We start from the raw sequence: 16,674 nt of genomic DNA on the forward strand, positions 1-16,674 counted from the left end.
ACCCGCATGGGTCCTAGCTATGCCTGCCTTTTCGTGGGATATGTGGAACACTCTTTGTTCCAGTCCTAATCAGGTCCCCTCCCTCACCTCTTTTTCCGGTACATTAATGACTGTATCGGTGCCATTTCCTGCTCTCGCCCTGAACTAGATAATTTCATTCACTTTGCTTCCAATTTCAACCCTTCCCTCACCGTCACATGGTCCATCTCCGACTCTTCCCTTCCCTTCCTCGACTTCTCCGTCTCCATCTCTGGGGATAGGTTATTGACAAACATTCACTACAAGCCCACTGACTCCCACAGCTACCTGGACTACACTTCCTCCCACCCCGCCTTCTGTCAGGACTCTATTCCATTCTCCCAGTTTCTCCGTCTCCGCCGCATCTGCTCTGATGATGCCACCTTCCATACCAGTGCTTCTGACATGTCTTCCTTTTTCCTCAACCGAGGATTCCCCTCTACAGTGGTTGGCACGGCCCTTGACTGTGTCCGTTCTATCTCCCGCACTTCTGCCCTCACCCCTGCCCCTCCCTCCTGGAACCATGATAGAGTTCCCCTTGTCCTCACCTTTCACCCCACCAGCCTCCACATTCAACGGATCATCCTCCGCCATTTCCGCCACCTCCAGCGTGATCCACCACCAAACGCATCTTCCCCTCACCTCCCCTTTCAACATTCCGTGGGGACCACTCCCTCCGTGACACCCTAGTCCACTCCTCTATCGCCCCCAACACCCCTTCCCCTTCGCCCGGCACCTTCCCATGCAAGTGCAGGAGATGCAACACATCCCCTTATACCTCCCCACTTCCCACTGTCCAGGGCTCCAAACACTCCTTCCAGATGAAACAGCGATTTACTTGTACTTCTTGCAATTTAGTATACTGTATTCGCTGCCCACGATGTGGTCTCCTCTACACTGGGGAGACCAAACGCAGATTGTGTGACCGCTTTGCGGAACACCTCCATTCAGTCCGTAAGGGGGACCCCGAGCTTCTGGTCGCCTGTCACTTCAATTCATCGCTCCATTCCCACTCAGACTTCACTGCTCTCGGCCTCTTTCATTGTTCCACGGAAGCTCAGTGTAAGCTTGAGGAACAGCACCTCATCTTTTGATTAGGCACTTTACAGCCCTCTGGACTCAACATTGAGTTCAACAATTTCAGATCATAACCCCGGCCCCTACCATATATATATATTTTTTAACCACACTTTTTGTTTGTACCTTCTGTTCTTCTCTCCCACATGGTAGCTGTCTTTCATTCTGCCAGCGCAATTCACACTTCACCTAGAGCCATCCTTTGTTTCTTAACCTGTCGCATTACCTTCCCCTTTTGCCTTGAATATCTCTTAATGTCTCTCAATGTCTCTTAATCTCTCCTGCTTTCTATCCTATCACAGACCTTCCCTTTTGTTCTTTCATCCCCTCCCCCATTTCCCAGCCCCTGCACTTGCTTAAAAATCTGTTCTATTTCCTGCTTTTTTCCAGTTCTGACGAAAGGACATCGACCTGAAACGTTAACTCTGTTTTTCTCTTCACAGATGCTGCCTGACCTGCTGAGTGTCTCCAGCATTTTCTGTTTCTATTGCAATTGACAAGTTGGTACAAACATGCAAGATCATATCTGCAGCATTGTGTAACCCCTCCTTGGTTTATATGTGCCATAATTATTTGCCTGTATAATAAGAACCATTGAATGTCAAAGTAATTAATTTAACCTGCCCAGCAGGAAACTGACAGGATCAGATCAACAACAACAACTTGTATTTACATAGTACCTTTAACATAGCAAACTGTCCCAAGGCGCTTCACTGGAGCGTAATTACACAAAATTTGACGCCAAGCCACATAAAGAAAGAAGAAACAAAGACTTGCATTTAAACAGTGCTTTGCACGAGAACCAGATGTCCCAAAACACTTTACAGACAAAGATGAACTTTTGAGGTGTAGTCACTGCTGTAGGAAACGCGGCAGCCAATTTGCGCACAGCAAGCTCCCACAAACAGCAATGTGATAATGACATACTGTAGTACATGCCAACTATGAAACATTATTGTTTATGCATGAAGGGCTACAGCCTACTTCAACATCTTAAGATTGTTTCTAAACACAATTTTCTACCCATTCTACTACTCCCGGTTCAAACATTAATAGTCTATATTAATGGCTTGGACCCTTGTAGCATTCTTTAATGATATACCTTTAGATTCCTTTCATCGTAAATAAGTTTAGTTTTCATTATCCACATTTGTTTAATAAAGGGAATGACAGAATCATTGTGCACAGAGTTTCCTATTTAAAAATAAATACAGCAAAGTTCACTGCCAGGCAAGTAGCAGAGCTGACCAAACCAGAAGGCCTGTGTTGAGTAGCTGGGGCCACACCTGGGCCATACAATTGGCTTCAGTGCCTCTCAGTTGAGAATAGAAAATTTGGCTAGGGTTTCTTCTCTCGATGGCTATCCATTGACCTCCACTGGAAGTGCACGTGTGTAGAAAGCAGGCGTGCTCAGCATTGGACTTGGCTGTGATGTGTTCCGTGGCCAAATAGCCTGAAAGCCACTTGTTTCTGAAGGCTGTGACATTAATATTGACTGTTTGGATGAGGTACCAGATGGTGATAACCATGGATTGATAACCCAGCTAGTTAAAAAAAAAAAATTCAATATTTATATATGAGTGCTTTGTGGAATGAACTGTTTTTTAATTGAAGCACTGTAATATGTGAAATTATTCAGTGTTCGGCGTCCTTCTTCCATATTGTGAAGTAGGTGATGAAACGAAACAAATGCTGCCTGTTCATTGTGACTAAAATATTGGACCAGTTCAAATTGCATTGTGGTTCTTGATGTAACTTTAAGAAAAGTCTCAAAACTTTTATATTTTAAGAGTGATATAATCTCCCCTGAGTGTTTGAGTACCACCGAGATTATGAGAAAATTATGCATTTTTGTTCTTGGTAATAAATCTATGGTTCTAATATTTGTAAGAGACAGAAAAGTGACTATCAGGAGCTTGCTGGTAATGGAATTTACATGTGCTGCAAATGATAAACTGTACATATGAAAGCAGAAAACCTGAGCTACATTCAAATCAAAGGGCAGCAGGAGCCTTAGTTTGCCTGTACTTCTCTTAATGTTTCTTGCATGGCTGCCCAGGTCATACATCACTGTGCAGAGCGAATCGAGTTGAATTGTTTCCAAGTAAAGCCAATTTCATACACTGACCAGTTTCGTGATGTGTGCCAGAAGTTTATACTGACATTCTGATTAAAAGTCAGCTGACTAGAATCATTAGCCTTGAATAATTCTGTTTTAGTTTCCTGGTGGAAACAAATTAAATCATGAAATCATAAGGGGCGATTTAAACCCTGAACCCTGCCCGCTTGGCAGAAACCGAGCGGGCAGACAATTAAAATTGCCTGTGGGAATCACCCACTGACATCACACATCGATCCCGCTGGCTCCGATTTTAACCTGCTCTTCTGAGCAGACAAGAGGGACACCCATTGGAAAAGTGTGAAGTCCTTAAATATGCTGATCAGGCTCTGATGCTGTCACCGGGAATCAACAGCTATTTTAATTGTGGGCCTGAACGGGGAAGCAAGCAATTGTGGCTTTTCTTCCAGGTCTAGCTGGGAGAGGAGTCGGGGCCCAGAAGAGGCCCAAAAAGGTAAGTCGTTTACTTTTTTTTCGTTTCTTGTGGTGCCAGGAGGAGCAGGGATGTTCCTCCAGGTTCCACAAGGAAAGTTTAGGCCTCCCCTGCCCCAGGCTCCCTCATTTTTGAGATATGGTTAATGACTCACCGATCCGTGGATATAATAAAAAACTTGCATCATCTTTTGGCCCCGACTCCTCTTCCCTGTGTAGGCCTCTGGTTAAAATAGCAGTCATGCCCGATGAGCCTGACCTATATATTTAAAGAAGGATCTCACTTGCTCAGAAGAGCAGATTAAAATCAGAGGCTGAACGCCAACTCTCTGACACCTCCTCCTACCTCCCCCTGGACCATGCCCCCGCCACCAAACATCAAGCCATCATTTCCCAGACTGTCACTGACCTCATCTCCTCTGAAGATCTTCCCTCCACGGCCTCCAACCTCATAGTCCCCCAGCTCCGCACAGCCCGCTTCTCAAGATCCACAAACAAGACTGCCTTGGTAGACTCATCATTTCAGCCTGTTCTTACCCCACGGAACTGATTTCTTCCTATCTCGGCTCTATTTTCCTCATCCAGTCTCTTCACACCGACACCCGCGACTCTTCCAAGGCCCTCTGTCATTTTAACAGTTTCCAGTTTCCTGGCCCTAACCGTCACCTTTTCACCATGGTCATCCAATCCCTCTACACCTCCATCCCTAACCAGGACAGCATGAGGGTGCTCAGCTTCTTCCTTGAATGGGGGCCCAACCAGTCCCCATCCACCACCACCCTCTTCCGCCTGGCTAAACTTGTTCTTACATTGAACAACCTCTCCTTTGACTCCACTCACTTCCTCCAAATAAAAGATGTTGCTATGGGAACCCGTATGGGTCCTAGCTATGCTTGCCTTTTTGTGGGCTATGTGGAACATTCTGTGTTCCAGTCCTACTCAGGTCCCATCCCTCAACTCTTTTTCCAGTACATTGATGACTGTATCGGTGCTGTTTCCTGCTCTCACCCCAAACTGGAAAATGTCATCAACTTTGCTTCAAATTTCCACCCTTCCCTCGCCTTAACATGATCCAACTCCGACTCTTCCCTTCCCTTCCTCGACTTCTCTGTTACCATTTCTGGGGATATTGACAAACATCCACTATAAGCTCACTGACTCCCACAACTACCTTAACTACACTTCCTCCCACTCCTCTTCCCGTAAGGACTCTATTCCATTCTCCCAGTTTCTCCATCTCCGTCGCATCTGTTCTGATGATGCCATCTTCCATACCAGTGCTTCCAATATGTCTTTCTTTTTCCTCAACCGAGGATTCGCCTTCACCGTGATTGGCATGGCCCTCGACTGTGTCTGTCCCATTTCCCACACTTCTGCTCTCACCCCTTCCCTTCCCTCCCAGAACCACGATTGGGTTCTCCTTGTCCTCACTTTCCAACAGATCATCCTCCGCCACCTCCAGCGTGATGCCATCACCAAGCAAGTCTTCCCCTCCCCTCCCCTTTCATGACACCCTGGTCCACTCTTCAACCCCCTCCCCTTCCCACGGCACCTTTCCGTGCAAGCACAGGAGATGCACCACCTGCCCTTTTATCTCCTCCTTTCCCACCGCCCAGGGCCCCAAACATTCCTTCCTGAGGAAATCAGTGTATTCGCTGCTCACGATGTGGTCTCCTCTACATTGGGGAGACCAAACGCAGATTGGGTGAGCGCTTTGCATAACACCACCGTTCAGTCCACAAGCGTGATACCGAGCTTCTGGTTGCCTGTCATTTTAATTCTCTACTCCACTCCCACTCTGACCTCTCTGCCCTTGGCCTCCTAGTTAGGAAAGTAAATTGTGAAGAGGACATAACAAGGCTACAAAAGGTTAAGTGAGTGGGCAAAGATCTGGCAAATGGAGTGGGAAAATGTGAAATTGTCCATTTTGGCAGGAAGAATAAAAAAGAAGCATATTATCTAAATGGTGAGAGATTGCAGAACTCTGAGATGCAGAGTGATCTGGGTGTCCTAGTGCATGAATCGCAAAAGGTTAGTATGCAGGTATAACAAGTAATTAGGAAAGCTAATAGAATGTTATCGTTTATTGCAAGGTGAATTGAATGCAAAAGTAGGGAGGTTATGCTTCAGTTATACAGGGCATTGGTGAGACCACATCTGGAGTACTGTGTACAGTATTGGTCTCCTTATTTAAGGAAGGATGTAAATGCGTTGGAAGCAGTTCAGAGAAGGTTTACTAGAGTAATACTGGAATGGGCGGGTTGCCTTATGAGGAAAGGTTGGACAGGCTAGGCTTGTATCCGCTGGAGTTTAGAAGAGCAAGAGGTGACTTGATTGAAACATATAAGGTCCTGAGGGGTCTGGACAGGGTGGATGTGGAGAGGATGTTTCCTCTTGTGGGAGAATCTAGAACTAGGGGTCACTGTTTAAAAATAAGGGGTCGCCCATTTAAGACACAGATGAGGAGAATTTTTTTCTCACAGAGGGTCGTGAATCTTTGGAACTCTCTTCCTCAGAGGGTGGTGGAAGCAGAGTCTTTGAATATTTTTAAGGCAGAGGTAGATAGATTCTTGGTAAGCAAGGGGGTGAAAGGTTATCGGGGGTAGGCGGGATTGTGGAGTAATCAGATCAGCCATGATCTTATTGAATGGTGGAACAGGCTCGAGGGGCTGAGTGGCCTACTCCTGCTCCTAATTCATATAATTCGTATGTTCGTATGTACACTGTTCCGATGAAGCTCGAGGAACAGCACCTCATCTTTTGATTAGGCACTTTACAGCCTTCTGGACTCAACATTGAGTTCAACAATTTCAGATCATAACCACAGCGCCCATTTTTTCGAACAGCAGCTGTTGGTAATGATTCTGCTATTGCCATTTACACCTCTTCTAGACTCATCTTTTATTTCTTTACTTGTCCCATTACCATCTCCTTTTGCCTGGCACCATCATCCCTTTTGTCATTTAATCTCTCCTGCCTTCCACCCGATCACAGACCTTCCCTTTTGTTCTTTCCTCCCCTCTCCCCTTTTCTTGCCTCTGTACTCGCTTAAAACCTGTTACATCACTAACTTTTTTCAGTTCTGATGAAAGGTCAGTGGCCTGAAACGTTAACTCTGTTTCTCTCTCCACAGATGCTGCCTGACCTGTCGAGTATTTCCAGCATTTTCTGTTATTATTTCAGATTTCCAGCATCCGCAGTATTTTGCTTTTGTATTAGGTAAAAATTGGAACCTGGGGTATCAGTGGGTGAGTCCCACAGGCAATTCTAACTGCCTACCCAGCCGGTTTCCGCCAAGCGGGTAGGGTTAAAATCACCCATGGTAGCTCTAAATTCCTGGCGAGTTGCCTCGTCAACGGAAGTGCAGAGGGGTGGGATTTCTGTCTGCTCCTCTGCCACGGTGTTGACCCAGCCCCAGATCCTGAGGTCATTGGCATAAAGGGGGCAAGTACCTGCACCTTTTACCATGGTCCTTGGGTATGAATCCCTTTAGGGCACCTGGAATTTCAGAGCAGCAACTTGCAGCTCCAAGGAAGGGGGTCGTGACCTTTCGAGTCGAAGTAACTGAAGGGGAAATTCTTCTTTTAAAGACAATCCTTCTTCTGTTGCCATTGGGAAGTCAGCAATTTAGATTCCACTTTCACTGATATGTAATGCTGGCATACATTGGGCTGGATTTTGTCAATGGGGATGTGATGGAGGCGGGACTCCCACTTTTTGGGTTGTAGTCCCGCCTCCATCGATTTGTGGCCAACCCTTGCTACTTTCCCTTGATTGACCTTGTTGAGCCCACCCAGCAGGCTCAGCAGGCCAATTAAGGGACACCCAGTTACAGGTGACATCAGGGATTGACATTTCATCTGTCAAGAGCTTTTGACAGATGAAATATCAGCGTTTGACAGCTCTGTGAAGCTGTCAAACACTAACTGATGTAAGAAAACTACTAGGCACTTGGCCTAAGTATTAAACAAGGCTTTAATCAACTGTTTTTCAACATGGAGATCTAGTTGTGTCCTTTACTAGTTCCTGTATTTATACTCTCCCTGGACAGCGCCACCAGCAGTCCACCCAGTATCATTTCATAAGTCATTTCCACATGAATGACAAGATTCATGTCACTGACAATCTGACTTCTAACTTGAGTCCTTCTCCACAGACTCAGTTAGAAATCTCTCCAGAACAGAAAGCAGAATGCTGCAACTTTTGACAGCTCGCGGCCATTCTGCTTTCTGTGCCAATGAGATGAGGGACTCCCGAGACCTGAAGGAAGGAAGCCTGCATTAGTAAGTAAAGGTAAGTAAAACTTATTTAAACACCAAACACACTTACCTCTGCACTCATGCACCCATCACTCACCTGAACACCAGACATCTCGGACCCTCCAAGCCCTTCAGCCCGACGGTCCACCTCGCTAACTTGGCGTGGTTTGGAGCCGTCGGGCAGCCCACGCTTCAGGGCTAAAAATAGGGATTAAGCCAAAAACTGCCTGTTAACTACCTGTTAACAGGCAGTTAATTGGCACTAATCCCCTTCCCGCCTCGGGGAGGCGGCTCCCAACACAGGTCGAGTGCCCGCCTCCTGGGAAATGGGCATGGAGGTGGGAAGGGTTTGTGCCCCCGATTCTGCAATTTTCCCCCCACTCCTACCTCCAAACCCGCCTCCACGGGGCTTGGAAATTTGAGCCCTTTTATCACAGGTAAAGTAGGAGGAGCTGGCAGGATTTCTGACAAGCCAGTCCTGCCTCCTTCTGATGTCAGGGCAGAGGGCAGGTGCAGGAAGCAGTCCCTCCCATCAAAATTTTTGGAGACTTGGAAAATCTGGCTCCCAGCTCATATTCCTCATCCCCTCATAATGATTTTTAAGCTAAGTAATAGGCAGAATTTTGGATCTAATGTAGTTTATAGCATTGTTATACCAAAATCATTATAACACATTTGTATTTATTACATTTTACTCTGACGTATTTTGGTGGGTTTTGTTTTTATGACGGTGAGGTTAGTACTTGGAAATGAATACAATTCCATTTCATCCACCCAGTGGCAGTATTAAGTCTGTTATAATATGATTAGATGCAGAGTAAAAGTTCCTACTGCACCAGTGCAACATTTCCCACCATGTATGTAAATAATTCCAATTTTAAAAGTTATATATGTTGGTTAAAAATATAGAGGCACCATGCAATGATTGTCACTGTAACTGCAATGTGTAATTGTATCAAATATTATAAAATGTATTATTTGTCACATTGTAACGTCTCTGCTGCAATAGGTATGTCTCCTGCAATGTGAACTAGACATACTGTCAACATGGTGTTTTTAGCACGAGCTATTGTAAGAACTAAAATCTCTCTTAAACAAGAGAATCTCCTCTTTAAAAAAAAGCTGTTTGGACTGAAATGCAAAGTACTAACTTGTCATATATTTTGTGTGCTTAAATTAAGTTGGTTTGTTTTTAGGGTTGCAAGCATCATCAGGAGCCTAGAATTTTGGCATTGACCTAAAACGAGGAAAGCAGAGAGCTCTACCCTTCAAGGGAAGGAAATACATTTAGTACAATGAACCACCAAGAGGTGGACGAAGGCTTTGCAAACTATGCATATCACCACTCGGAAACACTAGAAATGGACAGAAGGTAGGACTTCAGCAAATGGCAATAAGAGATTCATAGCATTTGTTATTCACTCAGAATTATAGACATGTACAGCACCACAAAACATCTCCTTATTCGTAGCAACCAGTCATCAAGGGGTTAAATGGACAGCAGCATCTTGGTAACATGATCGGGGTGTAATTTGATCAGATATTCGTAAACAGGTTGATGAGTTCTTCTTACAGTCAGTCATGTCTGTGTCAAAAAAAGGAAACACAATTAGCCCTTAGGCTGTCAGCAGGTTCCAGGAAACTCCTACCAACATCAACCAGTCTTTTTTTTTGTTTACAGCATAGCTGAAATAAACAGTATTACAACAATAAAATGGCTCAAACATCAGGAATAGAGATACCTGTAATATCAGCTGAATATAGAACATTTGGAAGAGGAGTTATAATCATGAGAGCAGAACATACTGTAACAGTGAATGATTTACCTGTACTTTATTCACCTGATTTCCTGTGTTATTTTGCTGTTAGTGATTACCCGGCTCTCTCTGTTCATGCAACAGCTTGTTAATGAATACCTTCAGAAAGCAGAAGTAACCAGGACATTCTGTACAATGGGCTGAGAAGCAAAGTTATGCTGTGGCATGTTTCATAGGGTATATTATAAAATTGTTTTGCAGTTCAAAATCAAAACCAGTGGGAAATTAAAACCACCTTGTATGTTTGTAAAATGATTGCAAACTTGCCAGTTTAAATTCTAGCAAAGGTTCAATGTGCCAGTTTCATTGATGCAGGTTTCAAAATCTTGTACAGAAAAGATCAAAGTATTGATTTGAAGTATTGATGAATCGGTGATCGACCGTGTCAAAGTCTGCAGAGAAGTCAAGGACGTTGAGGAGAGATAAAGCACCACGATCACAGTCATAGAGCATGTAATTTGTGACTTTGTTTATGGCCTTTTTGGTGCTGTGGCAGACGTGGAAACCTGATTGGAGAGCTTCATATAGGAAGCTGTCGGAAACATGAGCATGGGAGGTAACAATACATTCATGGACTTTGAAGAGGAAAGGGAGATGGGGCAGTAATTTGCAAGAGAGATTGAGGATGTTTTTTGAGGAGGGGTGATGGTGATGGTTTTGAAAGGGATGTGGACAGTACCTGAAGAGAGGAAGCCATTTTGAAAGTCAGCTGGCATGGTGGTCAGGTGGTCAGCAGTTCATTGGGAAGAGTGGGTGGGGATGTCACTTGCATGTTAATTGCTGTCTCCTATAAAGGAGTGTTTAGGGCTTTGCAAGTATACTCATTTGGGCATTAAATATTGAACTGAAATGTCTGAGTCATGCCAGTAGCATTGGCATTTGACCATATGGGGCTTCACAACTGAACCCAATCCTGCCATCACCCAGCAGCACACTTCCAGTAGGGGTTGCTAGATAACCATTGTATTGATTTCGAGCGGAAGCTCTGGCCAATTCTTCCCACAGCAACTCAAATATACTGAGGTCAGTGTTGGTGTCCTGACTCACTCAGCACTGGCCTGTGTGACTCAGCTCCCCAGAAAAAGTATTTTTTGTTCAAATTTTTTGATGACTCTTAGAAATTTAGAATTCATCACGAGATGTTACTTTTGATTCTGCTTTTTTATGCTGACTTTTTTAACAAAATTACATTGTTTCTTAATTTGAGTATCTCATTCAGGAATCATGACTGCAGACCACTATTATACTCTTCACAACTAGTTTATATGCTTAAATTTATTACAAGCCTTCAGCATACTCTTAACTAGCAGCTCGATAACTACATAAATAGATAAATGTTTCATAACTGTAAACTCCTATATAGTGAAAAATTCCAATATCTCAATTTGCTTTCGACATAACTGACCCGAATAACTTCCCTATTGCAGTGAAATTACTGATGATGAAAATCTGACCTCTGATCTTGCATTGTTTTCTCCAAAACTGACTTCTCTTCAGTTTTTTTTAAATCAGTTTTTGAACCTTTTGGTTTTTTGTTAAATAATTGGTCCTTCTCAAGTTACCTGAATCATTGGTTGGGCTGCAGTTAGGATATTCTGCTCAGTTTTGTGTGCACTTCCTTAGAGAAGATGTCAAGGCCAGAGGAGAGCCAATATAAAGATACCAGGGATGAGAGGCTTTGGTCATGACTAGAGAAACTGGGGCTTTTTTCATAAGAGGGGATGTGATAAAGATGTTCAAAATTATGATAGGATTTGATAAGGTATATAGGGCAAACTATTTCCATTGGTCAGTCGATCGCTAACTATAGGGCATACATTTAAGATTGTAACCAAAAGAATGAAGGGAGAGGTTTGTTACGGCATGGAATTCCCTACCAGAAACAATGCTGGAAGCTGAGCACAAAAGAGATCAATGTTTTACATGTTTCTGCAGCTGAAGTAATACAGGCAATCTTGTTAGTGGGTGAAGTCAGATGGTGATTTTGGACATTTCCTTCCTTGGGTACATCCCTGCCTTTTAATTCTTTCCTACAATCCTTATGCACTATGTAACCAAACAGCATTATATCTAAATTCATCATCAGACCTGGTCAGAAAAAATCAGGCAAGCTACAAACACCAATCAAGCACCCAGATGCAGCTTGCATGTCAGGGCCTCATGAATTTCAGCCCACACCGAGGCCCAGAGGTAAGTCTGGGGAGAGAGGTGACTGAGAAAGGATGAGGGCGGGCTGATAGCAGCCCGCAATTTTTTTGTAGAGTTAGGAGGAGCACTCCTGCTCCTTCCGACTCCACACAAACTGCAAAATATTTTCCAAGTATTTGGGCCTTTTTTGATCGGCCTCTGGTGGTCCCCATAAGGACCACTGGTTAGGCTGCTCAAGATCCAGAAATACCAGTCAGAGCTTGCATATTATCTAACCAATTTAGCAGTGGCCTTAACTCCCATGCAAATCGGACACGGGTCTCTGCATTGCTAAATTGGTTATGACACCTATACCTCCTACTCTTTAAGGGCCTGGGTGAATTTCAAGCAAATAATGTGAAACACAAAGGGAGGTACATATACTCCACCTAAAGTCAGTCTTGTTTAATGACAATGCAACTAGGATTTATGCAGGACACCTTTTTTCTTTCCAGCTATAGAGTGCACCAGCATACTGCAGGTACAAATGTTGGGCATGGTACAAATGTATCCAAACAATTTTAAAATTTCAACTAAAGTAAAGGTCTGAATCATGGGTACAATAGCAGGAAATGTTTGCAATATTTCACAAACATTTATATTATAGAACTTCCCTTATTTTCATCAGTATATTCACTTCCTCATTGTTATACAACACTGTTAAAACAAATAATCAGCAGAAACTAAAAACTGATTTGAATTGATTTGCAATGACGTTTTACTTCAAACCATTGCGTAAAGTCAAATTTAAATGAAGTAGGCAAGAACCTGTTTTAAGACAGGAAGAAATATGCTTGTAAGGATAAATGTTTCTATATATAATGTTTGAAGACCAGGACCTCAAACCCAGCACCAAGCTCATGGTCTACAGAGCAGTAGTGATACCTGCCCTCCTGTATGCTTCAGAGACATGGACCATGTACAGCAGGCACCTCAAAGCACTGGAGAGGTAACACCAACGCTATATCCGCAAGATCCTGCAAATCCATTGGTAGGATAGGCGCACCAACGTCAGTGTTCTCACTCAGGCCAAATTCCCCAGCATCGAAGCTTTGACCATGCTCAATCAGCTCAGATGGATGGGCCACATCATCCGCATGCCCAACATGAGACTCCCAAAACAAGCACTCTACTCAGAGCTCCGACATGGCAAGAGAGCCCCAGGTGGGCAGAGGAGATGCTTCAAGGACCCCCTCAAAGCCTCCTTGGAAAAAGTGCAATATCCCCACGGACACCTGGGAATCCCTGGCCCAAGACCGCAAAAAGTGGAGGAGAAGCATCCAGGAAGGCGCCGAACACCTCGTGAGCAAGCAGAATCCAAGCACAAACAGCGGAAGGAGCGTACATCAACCCAAGCACCCCACCCACCTGCCCCTTCAACCACCGTCTGTCCCACCTGTGACAGAGACTGTAGGTCCCGCATTGGACTCATCAGTCACCTGCGAGCTCATTTTTAGTGTGGAAGTAAGTCATCCTCGGTTCCGAGGGACTGCCTAAGAAGAGAAGAAGAAGGTGGAGGGGTGGGGGGGTGGGGGCGGTGGGTTGAGTTCAGTGAATATTTGTTTCAATGTTTTTTTTCCAGCTACAAAGGCATTATGCAAATATCTTCCAAGATTTTTTAAGAATCTCACTGTTGACATGTGGAATAGTACAGACTCAGGGAATCATTCATTAAAATAAATAGCATAGCAAAGGTAATAGAAAAAGGAAAGGAGTGAAACATAAACCCTTGAATTATAGACCAGTTAATCGAATAACTATAGTGGAGAAATCCTCAGAAGCATTGTGTGGAATGCTATCAGTGTTACTCTGAAGATTGTAAATGGCTTAAGGAGAGTCTGTGGTTTCAGAAGCAAAAAATCAGACCTGATAAACTTACTGATATTCTTTGAGAAGGTAATTAAATCAGTGGACTGTTTGAAACTGAGAAGCATGTTGGATTTGCCCCATGGGTCAGGAATGGAACACTTCCAGACTAAGGAATGACAGATGAACTGTAAAATGAATACATTTAGGATATCTATGAGCAAAGATGGAGGAAGTAAAAGATTTGGGTACGTTATAAGATCCAATTTAGTTCTATATGTTGACCACTTAGAGAAGAGTAACTATGATAATTCCAAGATTGAGAGCTCTAAATTATGGATAGAACCTCACAGAGCTCCTTAATTTAGAGAAAATCTTGAGAGTTGATTCCGGACATAAAAAACAAAAAGAGATACAGATAATGTGGACATAAGCAGCGTATTTCACTGATTTTCAGAAGTAGTCTGGAGGGAGGGTAAAATTAGCAAACCTCATGAGATTGGAAGAAATTTTAGTCCACACAAAGTAGTGGACATGTGGAATATCCTCCTAGAAAAAGCAGTTACTACTAAGTCAATTAATATCTGCTTAATAATGTAGATAAATTTAAACTGATGTGACCAAATGCTCAATGGAATACCATGACTCGGATTGCCATTATAGAGGCAAGGTTGCAAGGCGACATGGGCTGAGAACTGAATATTCCAGGGTATTTGACAATTCGGAAGGATAGCCAGAAAGGAAAGGGAGGTGGGGTGGCTTTGTTGGTAAAGGCTGGGATCAGTGCAGTGGCGAGAAGTGATATTGGCTCAGAAGATCAAGATGTAGAATCGGTTCGGGTGGAGATAAAAAGTAATAAAGGGAAAAAGTCTCTGGTGGGCGTAGTTGGAGGGTGAGAAAGTTGTATCTCAAACCAGTGTCCTGATCTTAAACAAAGGCATGAGGGCCAAACTGGCTAAAGTGGACTGGAAAAATAATCCTCCTGTTCCTCTTTTCTGCAGCAGCTGGTGCTGCTATGCCTGGCCTCATGTCCTCCTCCCATTCCTCGTACTGACCCAAGGGGACCCCTAGCAAGATGCCCAAGACCAAGCACTCCCTTTCTAGCAGCTAGGGTCTAAATTAAGAAGCAGAACCACAAAGGTAATAATCTCTGGATTACTACCTGAGCCACGAGCAAATTTGCATAGGGTAAATAAGATCAGAGAAATGAATGAGTGGCTCAAAGACTGGTGTGGGAGAAATGGGTTTCGATTTGTGGGGCACTGGCACCAGTACTGGGCTAAGAGGGAGCTGTTCCGTTTGGACGGGCTTCACTTGAACCAAGCTGGGGCTAGAGTCCTGGCAAATCGAATAACTAGGGCTGTAGAGAGGGCTTTAAACTAAATAGTCGGGGGGGAGGGTCCAGGTGAGCGGGAATTTAAAAAGTCAATGAGAAAAGAGAACGCAATAGAGCAGGATAGAGATGGGGGAAATAATAACCAGAGTGTGACAGGGACAGAATGTTTAAAAATAAGAGTGTAACAGAAAAAAGGCCAAAACAAGGAAAAATGGTAAAAAGACAAAGTTAAAAGCTCTATATCTGAATGCACGCAGCATTCGTAACAAGATAAATGAGTTGACGGTACAAATAAATACAAATGGGTATGATCTGATCGCCATTACAGAGACGTGATTGCAAGGTGACCAGGGCTGGGAACTGAATATTCCAGGGTATATGATAATTCGGAAGGATAGAAAGAAAGGAAAGGGAGGTGGAGTGGCTTTGTTGGTAAAGGATGGGTTCAGTACAGTGGTGAGAAGTGATATTGGCTCAGAAGCTCAAGATGTAGAATCGGTTTGGGTGGAGGTAAAAAATAATAAGGGGAAAAGGTCTCTGGTGGGCGTAGTCTACAGGCCCCCGAACAGTAGCAATGCTGTTGGACAGATTATAAATCAACAAATAATGGAGGCCTGTAAAAAAGGTATGGTAATAATCATGGGTGATTTTAATCTCCATATTGATTGGACAAATCAAATTGGCCAAGGTAGCCTGGAGGAGGAGTTCATAGAGTGCATCCAGGATGTTTTCCTAGAACAGTATGTAATGGAACCAACCAGGGAGCAGGCTATCTTGGATATGGTACTAAGTAATGAGACAGAATTAATAGATGATCTCATAGTAAAGGATCCTCTAGGAAAGAGTGATCATAGCATGGTTGAATTTCAAATTCAGTTGGAGGGTGAGAAAGATGTATCCCAAACCAGTGTCCTGATCTTAAACAAAGGCAATTATAATGGCATGAGGGCAGAACTGGCTAAAGTGGACTGGAAAAACAAATTAACGGGTAAGAAAGTTGAAATGTAGTGGCAGACACTTAAGGAGATATTTCATAACTCTCAACAAAAATATATTCCAGTGAGAAAGAAAGATTTTAAGAGAAGGGAGCACCATCCGTGGCTAACTAAGGAAGAAAAGGGTGATATCAAATTGAAAACAAAGGCATACAATGTTGTCAAGATTGATGGGAGACCAGAGGATTGGGAAATTTTTAAAAACCAGCAAAGGATGACTAAAAAAATAATGAGAGAGAAGATGAATTATGAGAGTAAACTGGCAAGAAACATTAAAACAGATAGTAAGAGCTTCTACAGGTATATAAAAAGGAAGAGGGTAGCTAAAGTAAATGTTGGTCCCTTAGAGGATGAGACTGGGGAATTAATAATGGGGAATGGGGAAATGGCAGAGACTCTGAACAAATATTTTGTACCTGTCTTCACGGTAGAAGACACTAACAACATCCCAATAATGGATAATCAAGGGGCCACAGGGAGGGGGGAACTAAAGACAATCGCTATCACTAAGGAAATAGTACTTGGTAAAATAATGGGACTAAAAGATGACAAGTCCCCTGGACCAGATGGCGTGCATCCCAGGATCTTAAAAGAAGTCGCTGCAGAGATAGTGGATACATTGGTTGCA

General features: G+C 43.6%; 1 protein-coding gene across 1 annotated transcript in view; it reads left to right on the forward strand.

Annotated features, from left to right (window-relative positions):
* Window positions 1–16,674, forward strand: part of tmc5 (transmembrane channel like 5) — a 365,838-nt gene that overhangs the window by 64,632 nt on the left and 284,532 nt on the right. Inside the window, exon 2 of the mRNA XM_086000829.1 lies at window positions 9,102–9,277. Coding sequence (XP_085856955.1) covers window positions 9,201–9,277 — 77 coding nt within the window. The 5' untranslated portion in view covers window positions 9,102–9,200. The remainder of the gene's footprint in view (window positions 1–9,101; window positions 9,278–16,674) is intronic.

The sequence above is a fragment of the Somniosus microcephalus genome, chromosome 11, assembly GCF_052327205.1.
Source record: "Somniosus microcephalus isolate GS21.2 chromosome 11, FLI_Smic_1.0, whole genome shotgun sequence".
Taxonomy (NCBI): domain Eukaryota; kingdom Metazoa; phylum Chordata; class Chondrichthyes; order Squaliformes; family Somniosidae; genus Somniosus; species Somniosus microcephalus.